The sequence below is a fragment of the Marmota monax genome, unplaced genomic scaffold (genome assembly GCF_021218885.2).
Source record: "Marmota monax isolate L192 unplaced genomic scaffold, Marmota_monax_Labrador192_F-V1.1 WCK01_AAM20220418_F8-fsc00145, whole genome shotgun sequence".
Taxonomy (NCBI): Eukaryota; Metazoa; Chordata; class Mammalia; order Rodentia; family Sciuridae; genus Marmota; species Marmota monax.
The window spans coordinates 2,724,842-2,745,350 of record NW_026695201.1 but is presented as its reverse complement, the minus strand read 5'-3'; the positions used below and the strand labels follow the sequence as shown (position 1 = coordinate 2,745,350).

The 20,509-nt window shown below is 36.2% G+C and overlaps 2 protein-coding genes across 2 annotated transcripts in view; one reads left to right on the top strand and one right to left on the bottom strand.

Moving 5' to 3' along the window:
* The window catches only part of LOC124082629 (olfactory receptor 10J3-like), a 155,670-nt gene that overhangs the window by 100,746 nt on the left and 34,415 nt on the right, over window positions 1-20,509 (top strand). The window lies entirely within an intron of this gene.
* On the bottom strand, window positions 17,431-18,360 carry LOC124082632 (olfactory receptor 10J1-like). The gene has a single exon (XM_046429105.1). The coding sequence runs from the start codon at window positions 18,358-18,360 to the stop codon at window positions 17,431-17,433; it is 930 nt and encodes a 309-aa protein (XP_046285061.1).

Sequence of the window (20,509 nt, the reverse complement as noted above, 5' to 3'; positions counted from 1 at the left end):
TGATATGCCAATTTTTATTTGTTTCCTAGTCAGACTTTTATTTGATTGATTTTTTTGTTTGTATTTTCTGTCCAGAAATTTGTACATGCACCATTTCTGTTCTTCTTACAGTCATATTTTTTACAATTTAAATTATATTTTTGATAAATAATCTAGATGTAGAATTAAGAATGTGAAAATTGCTATATAATTTTAAAAATTACTTATCTATCTTGCTACCTAGAGGCATCCACTTTCAACTCTTTTAACTGTTTCTCATGTTATGCACCCTCATATTTCTGCTACATTATGGATAATATGCATATAAAGGTATTTCTTGATTCCTAAATGTTAGACATTCTCTCTTGACTTCCCAGCTCATTTATAATCTCATTTGCATGCACATGAACACAAACACACCCACATACTTCCCCTCCTGTCATCCTCTCAGTAAAAATTGAATCTATTTTCAGAACATACATTATTATGATATGCAAATATTATTCATAACTGAGCCACACAGCTTACTCGAAGTGCACAACTCTTCCTGAGCAATTTTTCTTCTTACTGAATTTTTATAATTGCATGTTTTTATTTGATTAGCTTTCAATTATCTATAATTAATCAACACTTAGACTCCCACTAGGACTATAAAACTTTTTTTTTTTTTCAAACATCAGGTAATTGCCCCGAGTCATGTCTATGTAGCCTGCTAGTCATCTAGTTCCTCTTTGTTTTAAGACTATCATTCTGGAGACCTTGTCTCTCCTTCTCCAATCTGGATTGGGTTTCTCTCTAGGACTGCTAAAGCAGTGTGGAGATTCCTGGAGCGTTTCTTTACTAGTGTTCTTGAATTTCATCATCCCTTCCCATTGTAGTTTGGATCTGGAGCAATGTTTGAAGGTGGGACTTTTCAGGAAATAATTAGATCATAAGGTCTCTGACCTTATTGGTAGATTAATCCATTGATTGTTTTATAATTTTAACAGACTGATGGGATGTGGTAGATCTAGTTGAAGGGAGTGGGCCATTGGGGGCATGCCCTTGGATGCTATATCTTGTCTCTAGCCCTACCCCCCCCTATCCCCTGCTTTGCTTTGCAGCAGCCATGAGATAGCCATCTTTGCTCCATTATATCCTCCCAGCCATGATGCTGTGCCTCATCTAAGGCTCAAAGCAGTGGACTCAGCAGATTTTAGAGCAAAACCTATGAAACCATGAATTAAAATAAATCTTTTCTCTTTTAAGTTGTTTTTCTCAGGTATTTTATCACAGTGATGAAAGCTGACAAACCCGCTGACCTGTTAACTTATTTTCTGGATCCCTCATTTTGACCACATATCTCTTTAATAACTTTCTAAGAATAAGAACACAGGATGTCACCTCTCTGAAAACATGTTCTTTGTGTCCACCTATGTTGTGAATAGTTTGATGGATGTATAGTATAGAAATAATTTCCCCTCATACATAGGAAATCATTGCCTGTTTTCTAACTTTTAGTGTAAATTTTTAAAAGTCTAGTTTCATTTGAAACTTTAGTCTTAGAAATATGTATTTTTGTCTCTTTCTTCTTTGAAAGCTTTTAACATTTTTCTTTATCCCTAGAGTTTTCATATCACATGATGATAGCTTTCAATGTATGTTCTTTTCTTCTGTTTTCCCCTCAATATGCTAATCACTCAATCTTAAAATTCATATTCTTTAGAATTTTGAAATATCTTTTCATTGATGTTATACCTCCTCTATTGTCTCTATTTGCACATTCTAGAACACATGCTTACTGGACATTACATCTATTCTTTGAATCCTCACATTATCTATTCTGTTTCCTATCTTCTAACATTTTCATTTTTTACTGCAGTCTCTGTAAGACTTCCAAATTATTTTCCAAATTGTGCATTAATTAGTTAATTAATTTTGGTACTGTGGATTACATCCAGAGGGCTTCACCACCAAGCTATATACCAAGCCTTTTTTATTTGATATTTTGAAACAGGATCTCACTAAGTTTAGGGCCTCATTAAGTTGTTGAGGCTGGCCTCAAACTTGCGATCCTCCTACCTCTCAGTCTCCTTTGTCGTTGAGAGTGCGGGTGTGTGCCACAGTGCCTGGCATTTCAAATTGTGAATTTGTTAATGTCTTGTTTTCTGAATTTTATTCTTACAGAAGCCTGATTTTATTTCATAGACACAGTCTTTTCTCTCATTTCTTTGAGGGTATTAAACATGTTTACACTTTTTTTAGTACTCAATCTTTCCTTAATTTTCTTTTTTAAAATTTATATATGTCAGTGGAATGCATTACAATTCTTATTATACATATAGAGCACGATTTTTCATATCTCTGGTTGTATACAAAGTATATTCACACCAATTTGTGTCTTCATGCCTGTACTTTGGATAATACTGATCATCACATTCCACCATCATTAATTACCCCATGCCCACTCCCTTCCCCTCCAACCCCTCTGCCCTATCTAGAGTTTGTCTATTCCTTACATGGTTCCTCTTCCTATCCCACTATAAATCAACCTCCTTATATCAAAGAAAATATTCGGCATTTGGTTTTTTGGGATTGGCTAACTTCACTTAGCATTATCTTCTCTAACTCCATCCGTTTATCTGCAAATGCCATGATTTTATTCTCTTTTATTGCTGAGTAATATTCCTTTGTGTATATATATATCACATTTTTTTATCTATTCTTCTATTGAAGGGCATCTAGGTTGGTTCCACAGTTTAGCTATTGTGAATTGTGCTGCTATAAACATTGATGTGGCTGTGTCCCTGTAGTATGTTGTTTTTAAGTCCTTTGGGTATAGACAGAGGAGAGGGACAGCTGGGTCAAATGGTGGTTCCATTCCGAATTTTCCAAGAAATCTCCATACTGCTTTCATATTGGCTGCACCAATTTGCAGTTCCACCAGCAGTGTTTACACTTTTTTAAAACTTTCTTTTTAAATGCATTGTCTGTCTTTATTTTCAATTTTCTTTTCTTTTTTTTTAGTATTTATTTTTCTGGTGGGTCTTCTATGGTAGAAACCACCTTGGCTTCCCTATTGTATCTAAGAAAGAAGCTCTAATAACTGGAAGTTCTGGGTATGTATACAGGACAATAAAGTGACAAGTAGTTTTCCTTGTGAAGTACTAAGACGTCAGTGCCTATGGGCATATTCTCTCAGTAGTCTTTATTTCCCCAGGGAGAATTTCTCTAATGTTGTCTTGGTTGGCTGCAAACTTTCTTATCAGGATTATGGGAATCAAAGGAAAAGGGGATTGGAGGTGAAGGGTAGGGGTGGGGAGGTTCCAGCTTTTTTTTCCAAATTCTCCTATTTTCTGTACATTGTTTCTTCTTCACCTTGCAAATTTCTTTGGAAAATGTAAATCTCCACTCTTTTACTTGAATTGAGAGTTGTATTCCCCTTAGTGTGAGTTGCAATAGGAATGTGGAACCTTGCACTCACAGAACCTGAATCTACATGATGTACTACAAACCACCTGCTCTTTACTCCAGAGGGAGATGCCGTCTCTGTCCTCCAAGGCTTTTTCCAACAAAATATCCTTGAAATAATCATCGGAACAAAGGTGGTTAGTGCCTCTCTTCCAAAACATATAGCTAGGTAAGAGACCCAAGGAGAATTGTCACAATCAGTTCAAATATGTATAATAAAAGCTAAAAGGGAAGGAAGACATGCTGCGTGTGGCTGTGGGTGGGGGTAAATATTGGTATCTACAGTATAATGTCGAAGCATTGAACATCACTAAAAGAAGAAAAGCTCTATAACTTTTATAAAAGAGACTTAACCTTCAAGAGAGCTATTTGACTCACTTGCTGTAAAAGGAAAAGTATATTCTCAGTTTCAAAAAAAATGGAAAACTCTGTCTCCCACATTTGAGTTATTAAAAACTGAAAAACCTTTATCTATCATGGATAGATTAGAGATAAGCAATGAGTATAAAGATAAATTCTTATGTGTTTCGATGGAAATGTATAGATTCTTCAAATTTTGTGCAAATACGAAGTCAATGGAAATAAATGGTTGGGATCTCTTTTGCAGTTGGCAGGAAAAGGCAGGCGAGTTTCCATGATAAAAGGCAGAATTATGCATCAGAAAAAGAAGACATAGAGTGTCCTTAAAGTGTTCTGCATTATTAATGAAAAAGAAAGTGGGGTTTGAAGTTAACATACTAAGTCTAAACAATTTTTTTTAAGGATACGCTTTAATGAGGGAGCCGCAAAAACAATAGTGAGATCTCTCATGCAAATCCTTGGTCAAATTCACGCTGTGTACATAAATTCCTCTTTGCTACAAGAGCAGGTTCAAAGCAGAGCTGGGGGAATGTTCTAGTGAGAGTGGCAAAGGCTCCCATGTGCAAGTAGCCTGATAAGAAGAGATTGTGAAGTCTGCAGAGGCAGGAGCAGAGAAGGGATGTGATTCACTTCAATAAAATCATGCATGGGATGAACAGAACAAATATAGGCTCACTCAACTCACAGCACACACAATTCCAGGAAGTACAGGATGACATTCTATTCAATCAAATTCATTGTTTGTATTTTGGAAAATCCCACACGCTGAAGCACTTTTCAACTCCAAGGTCACAACTAGGTCTCTCTTTTTCACAGCAGGTCGAAAGGACTGAGACTTTGTGGAGTTGTTAACAAGCCCCACAGCCACAGACCCATTCAGAATCACTCTTTATCCCCTAAACAAGACATGGTCTTCCCTAGTGATGACGATGACGATCATGGCCAGCATATTTTGATACGTTACTATGGGTCAGTCACTTTGCTCCATGATTGCTACATTTTGATCCTGAAACATTCTTGTGAGGTAAATACTAATGTTAATAATCTTAGAGACGAAGAAAGTATATTACAGAGTGGTTTGAAGCTTGTTCAAAGTGAAGTAAAAATCAGTTGTGGGTCTTTTGCTCCAAAGCCTCCATATTTGACCCCTGAGCTGAAGTTATTCTCTTCCGGATTAATCTGGATCTGATAAATTCTAGACCCTCTAAGCTGATGACCTTGGAGGCACATGCATCCCTTATTTACCTTTCTCTTATTGTATTAGATAATACCTTCTTTATAGTGTTCTCTGACCTCAAGACCTAGTTAAGTACCCCTCATTTTTCTTTTATGCTGTGGTAATTGTAGTTTTTATTCAGTTTTTACTTTGTTTATGCACTGGTTTGCCTTTATTTGTCATTGTTACTGTTGTTTGTTCTTGTCTTTCTTTCTGATACTGGAGATTGAGCCTGGTACTGAGGTTTGAACATATTGTGGTGGATACTCTGCCACCGAGCCACATTCCCAGTCCAGATAAGAGGAACACACCTTATGCCATCCATGACCCAGCCCAGCTTGAACCTTGATGGAAACTTCTATTTAAAGATCAGGAGAGTGTACCTTTCTCCCCACATCCTCACCAGCATTTATTATTGCTTGTATTCTTGATAATTGCCATTCTGACTGCAGTGAGATGGAAATCTTAGAGTAGTTTTGGTTGGCATTTTTCTTATGCAAGAGATGTTGAGAATTTTTTTCCACATATTTGTTGATCAATTGTATTTCTTCTTCTGTGAAATGTCTGTTCAGTTCCTTAGCCCATTTATTGATTGGGTTATTTGGTTTTTTTTTTTTTAGTTTTTTTAGCTTTTGAGTGATATATATATATATATATATATATATATATATATATATATATACTGGAGATCAATGCTCTATCTAAGTTGCATGTGGTAAAGATTTTCTCTTATTCTGTAAGCTCTTTCTTCATGTTGATTACTTCCTTTGCTGAGAAGAAGCTTTTTAATTTGAGTCCATCCCATTTATTGATTCTTGATTTTACGTCTTGTGCTTTAAGAGTCTTCTTAAAGAAATCAGTTTCTAAGTGAAGATTTGGGCCTATTTTTTTCTTCTATTATGCGCTGGGTCTCTGTTCTAGTACCTAAGTCTTCAATCCACTTTGAGTTGAGTTTTGTATTGGGTGAGAGAGATTTAATTTTATTTTGCTATAGTTTTCCCAGCAACATTTGTTGAAGAGGCTATCTCTTCTCCAATTAATGTTTTGGCACCTCTGTTTAGTATGAAATAACTGTATTTATGTAGGTTTGTCTCTGTATCTTCTATTCTGTATGTGTCTGTTTTGGTGCCAGTATCATGCCTTGTTGGTTACTATGGCTCTCTAGTATAGTTAGTTGTAGGTCTGGTATTGTGATGCCTCCTGCTTCACTCTTCTTGATAGATTGCTTTGGCTGTTCTGGGTCTCTTGTTTTTCCAAATAAACCTCACAATTGCTTTTTCTAGTTCTATGAAGAATGCCATTAGGATTTTAATGGGAATTGCATTGAATCTGTATAATGCTTTTGGTAGTATGGCCATTTTGACAATGTTAATTCTGCTTATACAAGAGCACAGGAGATCTTTCTATCTTCTACCTTAGAAGATAGAAACATCTTCAAATTCTTTCTTTAGTATTCTGTAATTTTCATTGTAGAGGTCTTTCACCTCTTTTGTTAGTTGATTCCCAAATATTTTAATGTTTTTGAGGCTATGGTATAGGAACACATTTAATTTCTGAGTATTGATTTTATATCATCAGTATGAATATTCCTCAGAAAACTTGAAATGGAACTACCATTTGACCCAGCTCTCCCACTCCTCGGTCTATACCCAAAGGACTTAAAAATCCACATACCACAGTGATGATGCCACATCAATGTTTATAGCAGCACAATTCACAATAACCAAACTATGGAACCAACCTAGATGCCCTTCAACCGATGAATGAATAAAGAAACTGTGGTATATATACACAATGAAATGTTACTCGCTTTAAAGAAAAATGAAATTATGGCATTTGCAAGTAAATGAATAGAGCTGAAGCATATCATTCTAAGTAAAATAAGCCAATCCCCAAAAAACCAAAGGCCAAATATATTCTCTGATATGTGGATGCTAATTCACAATATGGGGGTGGGGGCTAGGGAAAATAGATGTACTTGGAGTTAGACAGAGGGGAGCGAAGGGAGGGGAGGGGATATGGGAGTAGGAAGGCAAGTAGAATAAACTGGACATGATTACCCTATGTGCATTTATGATTGTACAACTGATGCGATTCTACATCATGTACAACTAGAAGAGTGATAAGTTGTATTCCATTTATGTATGATGTGTCAAAGTGCATTCTACTATCACATATAACTAATTAGAACAAATTAAAAAATAAAGATTAGGAGAGATAAAATCCCATGTCAACAACCTAGTCACAAGTAACCCAGCTTGGGGCGTGGTGGTGGTCTGAAACACCTCCTGGACATTCATCCTTATAGTAACAACAGAGAGAAATAATACAAAAGTTGTGGACACTACAACTATATGCAAATCTGGCATAGGTCACCCCCATACTGTTTCAGACCACATATTGCTGACAAGAATGGAGACTAACCACAGAGAATGTACCCCATATACTCTTTTATCTACAATACAGCTGCCTGAACTACCAGAGGGACCCCACTCTTGTAAGACCCACAGAGAAAGTTTGGAACACAACATATGCTGTGTCAAAACCCACTAATCATAGCCAAGGAAGCCATAGGGAAATTGCATTATAAAGTTAAATTGTGATTAAACTCCACATTACACCACAAATCAATATGCCAAGGCACAATGTCGAGAGAAGGCTATTCCCTAAGGAGACCTTCACATAAAAGTGGAAAATCTAACAACAGAAAATTTCAGCATAGAAACCCAAGAAATATGAAAAAACTAGGCAACATGACATCTCCAAAAGTTCATCATTCTCTAGTAATTGATTCCAAAGATACTGAAATGGATGAAATGCCAGACAAATAATTCAAAAGAATAATTTCAAAAATGATCAGCGAATTCGAAGAGGATACAAATAAACAGATGAATGAATTAAGGAAGGCAATGTAGAATAAAAGATCAGTTCAAAACAGATAAATATCCTGAAAAAAAGTAGATTTTTAAAAAATGAAAACCATAATTAGTCAAGTAAAAACCTCAGGTGAAAACCTCATCAGTAGATTAATCAAGCAGAAGAAAGAATATTAGGGGCTATAAACAAGGTTGATGAACTAACGCATTTAGTCAGTAATAAAGAAAATATAAGAGTGAGTAGAACATACAAGATGTGTGGGATACCATTAAAAGATCAAATGTATGTTTAACACAAGGGTAAAGAGCTAAAGGCTAAAGGCTAAAGACTTGGAAAACATAATCAGAGAAATATTAAAAGATTTGCCAATATTTGGAAAAATATGAACATCCAGGTATAGGAGGCTTTTATGAACCCAAATAGACATAACCGGAAGAAAACCTGTCCATGACACATTATAGTTACTGCCACAAGTATAGAATAAAGAAAGAAAAATACTAAAAACCATAAGAAAGAGACACCAAGTCACATGTAAAGGCAACTCCATCAGAAAACCAGTATATTTCTCAGCAGAAACTCTAAAGGCTCGGAGAGAATGAATGGGTGTATTTCAAGCCCTGAAAGAAAATAACTGCCAATGTAGATTATTATTTTATCCAGAAAAGTTATCATTTGGAATCAAAGAAGAAATAAAGAACTTTCCAGGTAAGCATAATAAGCTAACGTAATTCATGACCAATAAACAGAAGATAATTAATGGGATTCAACACTCAGAAGGGAATGCAAGATCAACACAGTGGAGAGAGGGTGGGAAAGAACAGATATCTCATTAGAAGAGTAGATTTAAAAATGACAATTGTGAAGGAATTAAAGATTATTAATTTATTTTTTATTCTAATTTGTTATAATGACAGCAGAATGCATTACAGTTCATATTACACATACAGAGCACAATTTTTCATATCTCTGGTTGTACACAAAGTATATTTACACCATTTGTGTCTTCATACATGAACTTAGGGTGGAATTAAACATTATTGATTCAGAAATCCACTAACCTTCTAAGGTACACAAGAGGGAAAGAAATGAACATTAATTATTTAAAACAATTAGAAGGAAAAAAACAAAAAAATGATGAGAACTAGTATAAGCATTTAAATAATAAACCTGAATATACGTGGTCTTAATTCTCTAATTAAAAGTGTATTCTGTGGCTCAAGAGGCTGAGGCAGGAAGACTGTGAGTTCAAAGCAAGCCTCAGCAAAAGGGAGGCGCTAAGCAACTAAGTGAGACCCTGTGTCTAAATAAAATACAAAAAATCAGTCTGGGAATGTGGATCAGTGGTTGAGTGCCCCTGAGTTCAATCTCCAGTAACCCCCTTCAAAAAAAGTGTATTTTACTGATGAAATTTTCATATTGAACCATTCTTGCATTCCAGAAACAAGTTCCACTAGGTCATGGTTTGCAATCCTTTGAATGTGGTACTAATTCAGTTTTATAGTACTTTATTGAGCATTTTTGTACCAATGCTGTCAAGGGACATTGTTCTATATCTTGCTTTTTGTAGTGTCTGTGTCTGTCTTTGCTATCAGAAATTCATACAAGGAATTTAGAAAAATCTCTCCTCTTCAAAAAAAAATTGTTTGGAATGTCTGTGAAGGATTGGTGTCAGTTCTTGAAATTTACCAGTCTAGTCTCAAGTATAGAGCTTTTCTTTGTTTGGAGGTCTTTGATTACTACTTCAGTATCCTTACTGTTATATAGGTGTATAAAGATTTGCTATTTATTCCTAATTTAGTTTTGCTAGGTTGTGTGTTTGAAGGAATTCATCCATTTCATCTGGATTACATACTGTGTTGGCATACGATTCTTCATAGTACCCGTCATCCTTTTTATTCCTGTAAAATCAGGAGTAATATCCCCAATTTCCTTTCTGATTTTAGTAATTTAAATCTTCCATCTGTTTTTCCAAGTCCACCTAAGTGTGTCAAACTTGTTAGTTGTTTTCAAAGAACCAAATTTTTGTTTCACTGGTTTTCTCTATTTTTTTTTTCTGTTGCATTCTTTTTCTTCTTCTAATCTTTACTATTGTCTTCCCTCTGTTAGTTTTGGGTTCAATTTGTTCTTCTTTTCTAGTTTCCGTAAGTGATAAAGTTAGGTTATTGGTTGATATCTTTTGTAATTATTTTTTAATGGAAATGTTGATAGGTATCAATTTCCCCTCAGCATTGTTATGTTGTTTTTTTCTTCCATTTTCCATTATCTCTAAGTATTTTCTAATTTTCACTGCTATTTCTCTTTTGATTCATTGGTTGTTTAAGAATGTGTTCTTTAATTTCCACAAAATGTGTGAATTTTCCAGTTTTACTTTGTTATTGATTTTTAACTTTATCCACTGTGTTCAGAAAAGATATGTTCTATGATATCTATCTTTTAAAATCTTTTGAGACCTAATTTGTGGGCTAATAGCATCTAACTCTAGAAAATGTCCCATTTCCACTTGATGAAAAAGATGTATGCTGTTGCTTTTGGGTAGAGTGTTCTGCATATGTCTCTTAGATTTAGTTGGCTTATTATGTTGTTCAAGTAATAATCTATTTCCTTACTTATCTTTTGTCAGGTTGTTTTATCCATTATTGAGAGTGGAGTATTAAAGTCTCTATTATTGTGGAAATGTCTATTTTGATATCTTCAGTTCTGCCAGTTTCTGATTATTTGGGAATAACTTAATTCTCCCCTTTCTTTGGAGAGATACCTTTGCTGCCTATAGAATTATAAGTTATCTGTTGTTGTTTTCCATTTATCACTGACTGTATTAATCCACTGCCTTCTGACCTCCAGTTTCTGATAAGAAATATGATGATAATCTTACTGAGGATAACTTATCTAATAGTCCCCCTTATCTGCAGGTGGTCCATTGCAAGATCCCCAGAAAACATCTGAAGTTGTAGGTCATACCAAACCCTCTATCGGCTATGTCTTCTCTAATATATGCATACATAAATTTAACTTTTCCCATTTTAACTAAGTATTATCACTCATTGCCTAGTAACTTTTGCACTTTGATATATGACAACAAGAGTAACATAGATTTCTTTTACCATCCTCACAATTTAATAAATAAAAGATTTTAGCAACTTCAGGTTCTTATTAAGTCCAAAACTTTTAATTTTTCACATACAGAAAGCACTTTTTAGCTTTTTTAAAAAAATATATTCTAATGGCCAGAATCACTGCTTTTGTGCTTTAAGACAATTACTAAATGAACACAGGCTGTGATATGCTTCAGTTGATCTGGCAGTGGAGATGGATGCTAAATGACTGCTATGGTTTGGATACAGTTTGAGTGTATCTTCCAAAGGTCCATGGACTGGAAGCTTGGTCTCCAGTGTGGCAAAATGTTGAGACAGAAACTTTAAGAGGTGGAGCCAGGGGCACAGTCCTCAGAAGGGATCAATGCTGGTCTCACTGAACAAGTTAATTCTTGGGAGAGTTGTTATAAAGCAAGGTCACTATATATGCTTGGCCTCTCCTAAATATGGCCAGTTCCCTTCCTATTCCTCTGCTATGTTGTGATGTAATCAAGAGAGCACTCACCAGAGGATGAACAGATAGGTCCACCCAATCATAGACATTCACTGTCCAAAACTGTGAGATAAATAAACCTCTTTTATTTATAAAGTATCCAACCTCAGGTATTCTGTAATAGCAACACAAAATGGACTAAAATTGTGACTAACATATGGGTAGTATATCTAGCATAGATGTACTGGATAAAGAGATGGTTTATGTCCCAGGTGAGAAGGAACAGGATGGTATAAGATTTTATCACACTACTCAGAACAGCATGCAATTTAAAACATCTGAATTATTTTTTGAATCTTCCATTTGAGAAATTTAGACCAGCCAGGCATGGTGGCACATGCCTATTATAATTCTGGCAACTTGAAAGGTTGAGGTAGAAGATCACAAGTTTGAGGCTAGCAAACTAGCTCAGTGTGAAAGCACCCAGGTCTAATAACAAAAGAAAAAAAAAAGATTTTTCAGACAATCCTTGACTGCTGTCATGGTTCAGGTATGAGGCATTACCCAAAAGCTTATGTGCAAAATGATGCAAGAATGTTCAGAGGTGAAATGATTAGATTAAGATCAACAGGATGGTGACTGTAGGTGGGTAGGGTGTGGATGAAGGAGGTGGGTCAACGAGGGCATACCCGAAACTGTTTTTAAGAGAAGACTACAAGAAAGTACATTTTTCCTGGCTGCTTGCAATATTTTCTGTGTTTGTCTTTTGAAACTTTGATGATATTGTGTCTTCATGTGCGTATCTTTGAGTTCACTTTACTAGAAACTTGTTGAACTTCCTGATGTGTATACTCATATCTTTAATAAAGTTTGGGAAAAATTCAGTCATTATTACTAAAATATTCTCTTGACCTTTTCTCTATTTCTTCTCCTTCTGGAGCTCTCACAATGCGTATGTTGGTCTACTTGATGGTGTTCCATGCTCCTTTAGGTTTTGTTCACCTTTCTTAACCTTTTTCATTCTATTCTTCAGACTCAGTAGTTTTCTCTTCAAGTTTGCAGATTCCTCTGCCTGCTCGTATCTGGCTTTGAATATCTCCAATGAATTTTTCCTTTCAGTTATTTTACTTTTTAGCTCCAAGATTTCTTTTTACTTTTTTCTCTCTTTTCATTAATATTTCATGTTTTCTTGGCTTTTTTGTGCATTCACGTTTTTTTTTTTGAAGGGGGAGGCTTCTTTAAGTTCATTGTCTTAATGTCTTACTCTGAAAAATCTGCTATTCTATCCCTTTCAAGGACAATGAATTTATTTATTTTTTTCCCTTGGATTGGAACGTACGATTCCATTTCTTTGTATGCCTTTGATTTGATTCACTGAACATGGATCTAACTATCATAACTCTGGAAATCAGATTCTCTTCCTTTCCCAGTTTTCTGCTTTTTGTCATCTTTATCTATTTATTTAATTATTTGTATATTGTAGGTTCTATGCCAAAGTTCAGACCTTAAAATTAAGGTTTTCTCAGGTGTTTTCTGAGTCTGCATCTTTCCTTGGGAAAGCATGGTAATTTTCTAATTTTCCTTGTATATGCAGCTGCTTTTCAATACTCAAGTCTTCAATGTCTGGGTTTCCAAAAAAAGAGGGAAAAATATCAATAAAAGGGGTAAAGGAGTGTTGTCCCTTTAAATCCTCTGAAAACCATGTCAGCTGGAAGATGGGGCCCTTGCAGCCACAGGAGAGGGAGGAGGCAATAATGGCTGTTCACTTCTTCGTCTGCATGTGTATGAGCACAAGCAGCAATAAGCCATCAGAGCACAGAACCTTCGTATATGGAGGGCAGGGTCACCCCGGCTTCTGAAAGCTATGTGCGATTTCTCCCAGGAACATGTGCGTAGCTGTCTTCTGGTGGCTGTCAGAGAGGAATGGCTAGCTCCTACTGTGCTGATATTGATGGGAATCAACTGCAGTTTACAGTCATGGCTTCCCCTGAAAGTTGCAAGCCTTCAATAGACTCTAGGGTTCCAGAGAGATCACATCAGGCAGATTCCGTTGTTTAGATGGAGAGACAGGTTCTGGCGCTGCTGAATCTTCCACCTTCACCTCACTCTGTCTCTGCTAATGCATTTTTAATTTGTAAAATATCCTCCCACTTCTCAGAACTTGGCTTTTATATAGCACTCCACTTTTATTTCACAGATATTATCTTGACATCCTTCTGAAAATATGAAATGTGTATCTTTTGACACTTTAATATACACCCTGCACTATATCTGATTCTTCTGTGTTTCTTTTCCCTTTGTTATTTTTTATTATATTGATATTTCTTTTTATGTTAGTGACTTCGAATTTTTGGTGATCCCTGTAACTTGAATCATAGCTAAGAGTGACTCTCCATCAAGTTCTTTAGAAGCTGTGTGTGTGTGTGTGTGTGTGCATACACACGTGTGTGGCTGGGGGTGTAGAGTGTGGGCTTTTTTTTTTTTTTACTAGAGTGATAAATCTTGGTAATATGATAAAGCTAGTTTTATTAGGATTATCTTGCTTTTTTCCCAAAATAGGGCACTAAACTGTCCAGTCTTGTAAGTCTTTTCTCTCAAAATGCCAAGTTCCATAGGGGAGAATTCTTCATTCTCTGATTGAGAGCTCTAAGTGTTATTGGGAGTTTAACTGATACCCTTTTATTCCTCCCATCTTTTAAAGTAGTTATTGACTTTAATCAATCTAACAACATTAATAATGAATAAACAAGTTATATGGATTTACAATAATACTTGAATATACATTTTCAAATGCAATTAGTTATTCTATCTGTGTCTCAATTAGCTTTGTCTTTGTATGTTGAAATTTTATCAATTTAAATACGCATTGTATTTACCAGTGTAAGAGTAAAGTTCAAGAATAATTTAATATAATTGTTAGATGTGTTAACTTTTTGGACAAATTTAAGAATTTTAAGTAGTTAAATAGGAAATAAATTAATATTTCATATTAATATTAAATAATAAGAGTATGTTGGCTATTGGATAGGTTTGGGGAAAAAATCTTTGTAAAGCATTTAGAAATTAAAATTTTTTTTCAAGTACTGTGTTATTTTGATTTCTTAATTTCATTTAAGCAATGAACCCTCACAACTTTTATAGATGAATTTACAATCTGATTTTAATTTTACTTCCCAAATCATACAGGACAATATCCAGTGTGAATTCTTTTTAATCTACATGTAATAAAGAATATGAAGCAAAGAAGAAAATGCTGAGGAATAATGAAATATTTCCCCCAAGATATTTTGTTTCTCCACCAAGCTCCGTTTCTCAGTTGAAAAATGAGCATCTACCTAACAATGCAAACGTGTGTTTTAGTGACTGCTGGAATGATTTAGAAGCTGAAAATAATGTCTAAATGTCCCTCTTCTAAAATGTCCACTGTTTCAGCATGATGAGTTTAATAATAAAACTCCAATTTTCTAAAATAACATTTTAAATTTTATTGTAGTATCCCAGAAATAAAGTCGTTTGATACCGGGCTTCGGCATTGACTTCAGTTGAAAACAGATTTTTAACTCCCAACCATTGAGTGATTAGTCAAAATGTATAGTAGATGTGTCTCTATTCATAGAAAACAAAAACAAAAGAAAAAACTTTTAAATAAAATGAAATAGAAGAAAACAGAACAGACTTGAGTGAAAAACATGAGAATGTACTGCACAAGTTAACTCCTGTCCTGTGACTGTTGTGCTTTGGTTTGTAGGTGTGTACACAGACACGGATGTATATGTATGCATCTGGTTGCTATAACATGCATTTTGTACTGGGGGCCATGAGTCATGGTAAAGAGTTTGAAATTCGCTGAAATACAAAGGTGAAAGTGCTTGATGTGGAGCAGGAAATCGGGCATTAACTACTGGGATTGCTAACAAAACAGAAATGAAAGGTTTGGGAAATAAATATTCTTTTGTGAGAGACCAAAAACATATGATTTACAGACTTAATGACAAAATGGAACAACAATTAGGACTAAAGAGTACACAAGAGGAAGGTAAGAGTTAAAAGAGATCAGTAAAATAATATAAAATGGCTAGAAAAATTCGGGGAGATAAGAGTGTGTGGATTATGATAGCTAATACTAATGATGATAGCAGTAATAATACATCATCATTCTGAATACTTCCTGCAGTTTCCACAGCTGTGCCTGCTGTGTTTATTGTAGTGGAGTTGATTCATACCACAGTTCAGTGGGGAGAACAGAGTGGGGATTGGTAACCCCATTTTGCAGATAAGGGAAGATGAGTTTATGGGGAATATAGCTATTTTCTCACTCTAACAAGAATAAAGGATATTTATCCTTTTTTTTTTTCATTTCCAAAGGACTTTTGTGTTTGACAAGAAACTCTGGATATAGGTTTCACAGATAAAGAAACTGAGGCTCAGAGAAATTTAAAGATTTGTTGAAATATATATGGTGAATAAGAAGTAGAGTCCAAAATTAAATCTTTTTATTGCAGTGTTTATGTTATTTCTACTCACTTCTGCTAACTAAAAATTGCTACCTAACACATTAAGTAGCAATGTTTGCAGACCTAGACTTATTATCCAGAAGGTTGAAGGTATAGGGCAGCATTTTTAAGGCTACCGGAAAATAAAAATGAAATGTATTTTTTATTGAGTAAAAGTAAAAGCAACCATTGGAAAGTATAGGGTAACTCCTATTTGGGGTTCTCTTAGATTTCACCAGAAACTCCCCCAAATATGTAATTGAATCTATGTAAGAATAAACCTTAGTGAGTTATTTGAAAAATTTAAATATTTAGATGTAATATTAGCTTTTGAAATTAACATAAAGGAGGATCTGTCCTGTGAAAACACATCACCTGGTACAAGTGGGCGGAATAGTCCCTTCAGCTGACTCCAGGGTCCCATTCACTGCTCATTTCACACTGTCATCCAAAAGGATATCACGTGAGCCAAGTGTGGTATCACACGCCTGTAATCCCAGTGGCTCAGCCAGCTAAGGCAGGAAGATAGAGAGTTCAAAGCTAGATTCAGCAATTTAGCAAGGCCAGAAGCAAATCAGTGAGATCCCATCTCTAAATAAAATTTAAAAAGGACTGGGGATGTGGCTCAGTGCTTAAGTGCCCCTGGATTCAATTCCTGGTACATAAAAAGTATATATTATGTGAGATATTCACTATAATTATATGCATGACATGTGTTCACCAGTAAATTCTGTTCATTCTTCCAGGATCTCTGAAGGCCCAAAGATCTAAAACTGGTCTACGCTCTCTCTCCTCCCCCAGAAATAATTCCTTACATAGAGTATCACCAACAATATTTGCACATTCTCACAATATAAATGAAGATATGATCACTGTTGCTACCTCTTTAACCAGATTGCCAAGGGGTTTTAATCACATTCTAAAAATATTTCTTTTATATGATCCTGAAAACACAGATACCTGTTTTCCTATTTGGCCAACCTGGAACGTATAGGAAAAAGATCCAAACTTTATGCTGCTGAGTTTTATAGATGCTTGTCTGTGTAATCCACTTGATTTATGACATCTATGATGCAAAAGAACTAGAATTGTCCGTGAAAAAAAAAAAGTGACTTTAGTTAGCTTTTAAATCTGCATGTCTCCAAATGGATAAGGAGAAACTCTATGTCCCCCCTCCCCCCAAAAAGTGTTATATATTTAAAACTTTGCCCCTGCCTTAGATCAGTCTCCCCTCGTTAATTCTATCTGCAGCTCTGATTTCATTCAGTCTCTGGCTGTCCAGACAGCCATCCACTCCCCAATGCCAGTGAGCTCTCTATCCTTGTTCATGTGAGCTGCAGGTTTGTTTGGGCTTTGGAGAGCTGCCTTTGTTCTCAAGTGTCTGAATTTCTAATGCCTTTGTTCTCTCCTCCTCTCAACAAACCACTGCTTCATGGTCTCCAGAATCTTAACTCTAGTAACTGTGGGCACTGCCCCACTTTTCCTGTCTAGAGAATCTTGCAAGACGCTATTTGAAATGGATCCATCCTGTCAGGAGAGTGTTCGGCCAATAGCCCTACACAGAGCATCCTTGACCTCTTTATTTCTCAGGGTGTAGACCACAGGGTTCAGGAGCGGGGTGATGACAGTGTAGGTCACAGAGATCAGCTGGTCCTCATCCCTGGTGTTCTCTGACTTGGGCTTGAGGTAGGCGATGGAGGCACAGCCATAGTGGACGATGACCACTGTAAGGTGGGAGGCACAGGTGGCGAAGGCCTTCTTCCTGCCCTCAGCAGAGGCAATCTTGAGTATGGCAGAGATGATGAGGATGTAGGAAATGAAAACCAAGCCCATAGGAATCAGGATCACCAGCACACTGATGACCAAAGTCAGGATCTCATTGACAGTGGTGTCGATGCAGGAGAGCTTCATCACGGGTCGGATGTCACAGAAGAAGTGGGCCACCTTGGTGGCACAGAAGGGCAGTCGGAACACAGCTGACACCTGTGTCATTGCTACAATTAGGCCAATGCTGCAGGCCCCCCACACCAACTGGAAGCACACCCTCTTGCTCATGATAATCGTGTATCTCAGGGGGTTGCAGATGGCCACATAGCGGTCATACCCCATGGCTGTGAGCAGGAAGCAGTTGTTAATGGCCAAAGTGACGAAAAAGAACATTTGAGAGGCACAGCCAGCCAGGGAGATGGGCTGACCGGCACCTGTGAGGTCACAGAGCATCTTTGGTATAATGACAAGTGTGTACACTGTCTCCGAAGCCGACAGCATACTGAGGAAGAAGTACATGGGGGAGTGGAGATGACGATCCAGGCTGATTATGGTCACGATGATGACATTGCCTGCCAGGGTTAATATGTACAGTGCAAGGAATATGACAAAGAGTGTGAGCTGGTGTTCACGGAAGCTGGAGAACCCTTGAAAAATAAACTCACTCACCAAAGTGCGATTCTCTCTCTTCATTGAGTCCTGTATGGTACCTAAGAAAGAGAAAAATAATATAAAGATCCTGGGTGGGTGGTCTCTGTCAATAGTAGGCTGAGTAAACTCCATGGTTAATTCAACACAGGTTTCTGCTTATTTATATTCACATTCTTACTTATTTCTTTGGGGAGTGGAGACTGGAGACTTGTTATCTTTTTTTTTTTTTCTCAGTAAGACAAAAGTACGTGGCCCTCAGAGGCAACTGTTATAAACTCATTTCCTTCTTCTCTCATGTGCTAGGTTATCTTGGGCAAGGACTGAGCATCTCTAAGACCAGTTTCCTCATCTTTACGTGGATGTAGTGATGGTACCATCATAGAATTGTTGATAGAAGAATTTTATGCTGTTAAGTATACCTACATTTGAACTTAAAGATGGAATACATTCAAGTTCACAGGTGTCATCCTAAATTCCGGGCTCTGTAGGAACACACTAATTCTTGAATTTCTAGGGTTTGGGTAGAGTTTTTTCTACTCTGACAGAGAAACTGCTTTTGCATTCCAATCTTTTGACTGCTCTTCTCAACTCTGTCCTACATTCCTCTTCCCTAGATACCACTCAGTTTTCAAAGCCAAAGCTAAGTGTTCTTTAATTTTTTTTCTCCTTACCCCTCTCCTCTCTCTCAGATCTACATGTCTGTGCACATTCAGGTAGCATAGAACTGTCTTCTGACTTTTTAGCATTATAAGCACCTGACAGTATCTTCACAGTTATAAAACGTATTCATGGACATTATTTAATTTTGTTAACACCCAAATGTTAATAAACAAGGAAGATAAGGATTAATTTTTCTTCAGACACAGGAACTGAAGTCATCTCTGTTTAGGGAATTGCCCATGGACACATTGGTGTCAAAGAACTAAACCAAGATGAGAACTCATGTCTCCTGATCCCTTGTGATTGTTCCTCCCACTCCACAAAAACTACAGTGTAAATACAAAATTTTCCCCAGTACAGCTAGACAGGGCTGTGTATTTCCAATCCTATGGCCACAGAGTGGCCACTACAATGTAGGACACAAACATTACACATCATTGCTCCATCACACAAACTACCCATCATGAAGCAAAAATGCTGGAGCATCACAGTGAATTTTTTTTCCAAAGAACAGAAGGCAAAAATGTTTTTAACCTCTATCTCATTTTTCCTGATGCTGTGCCTATGACAGCAACAAATGATGAAATAATTGGGTTACATTTTTAACATTGGAATTATAACATTGTAACCAAAGGAAAGCATACCATTATTAACATAATTGGAAAAGATAGTGCAACTTTTCCAGTAGCCTTTACCCTGTTTCTAACCAGCATACAATTATATCATTGGTTAGTTGTCAAAAACCCAAATTCAGTAATAGGATGGAGTTGCTTCAAAAGTGCATTTTGCCAGAAGTAAGGCAAATAAATCACATTACAAAGTGGTTTACTATTGGGTAGATTTCAAAGGTAAGCTTATTTTGCACTTTCAAAATTATATTTATCTATTTTCAGAAATACATCACTTTCCATAAACAAAATCTACAAAAAAGGTATTTACAAGGAATCAGCAGCATACAGTTGTGCTTCAACACCGCAGAGCAATTCAGAGGAAATTAGATGGGGTTGCAAAAAATAAATTTTATGTTAGACGCCAGACACCATTTCTTGATAGGAAAAGTTGTTTGACCCTGATGTGTGGTTAGTATCTGTAAACATGCTTTATGAAGCTTTATAAACTTTCTCTGTGAACTATGAATTGTCTGACGACAAGAATATAGACAAGGGAGCAAAGCTTGTATGTAGCAGAGTTGCATTGTTTATTACCATATCAGTTGAGATACTCTTTAATCCTGGGAAGCCATGAATTATTGGGATTAACAGGAGATCTTGGTAAGTAACAAATAAAGAAAAAAAGAAGAACAAATATTCACATACACCAGTATCCTTTCTAGCTTAATATAATTTGACCCTTTCATAACAACAAAAGTCATACATGTATTTTATTCCTCACATGGAACCCCCTGTTAACCACTGACATCTTTCTCCGTATCTCACGTACTTCTTTCCCTGGGAATCTGTGAGTCAGCAGAAAAATAGAGGTAGAGGTCAGAGAGGTGGCCCATGGATCGTAAATATTCACAAACCCGGGT